The sequence below is a fragment of the Alligator sinensis genome, unplaced genomic scaffold (genome assembly GCF_000455745.1).
Source record: "Alligator sinensis unplaced genomic scaffold, ASM45574v1 scaffold611_2, whole genome shotgun sequence".
In the NCBI taxonomy this organism is placed as follows: domain Eukaryota; kingdom Metazoa; phylum Chordata; order Crocodylia; family Alligatoridae; genus Alligator; species Alligator sinensis.
The window spans coordinates 2075075-2075410 of record NW_005841869.1 but is presented as its reverse complement, the minus strand read 5'-3'; the positions used below and the strand labels follow the sequence as shown (position 1 = coordinate 2075410).

The 336-nt window shown below is 42.6% G+C and overlaps 1 protein-coding gene across 1 annotated transcript in view; it reads left to right on the top strand.

The window, feature by feature from the left end:
- Positions 1–336, top strand: part of PDCL (phosducin like) — a 3805-nt gene extending 3469 nt beyond the window's left edge. The window contains exon 4 of the mRNA XM_006016896.3: positions 1–336. This exon is cut by the window's left edge and continues 454 nt beyond it. Within this exon, the coding sequence (XP_006016958.2) occupies positions 1–71 (71 nt within the window). The 3' untranslated portion in view covers positions 72–336.

Here is a 336-nt window from a genome sequence, read left to right as displayed (position 1 = left end):
TGCGGTCTGCTCCCAGAAAAGGATGTGGTGCTGCTGACCTCCCTTCAGAACCCATCTGCCTGTTTCAGTGAGGACAGTGATCTGGAGATAGACTGAAATAAGCTTCCCATAGGGCCAGTAAGCTAGGGCTGTATCCTTGTGCTGTAAGATGTTCATTCCTCCCTGCCTGTGTGTCTCCTTTTGCACTTTGGCTTTTTGCCCATTAGTATTTTGTTTAAACTCCTTTGTTAGCGTAATGTAAAGAATTCTTAACATTTTCTTAAATTAATTCAATAAAGGGTGAACTAAAACCTGCCTTACACCTGGTAAAAATGCCTTTGAGTCATGTGCACATGA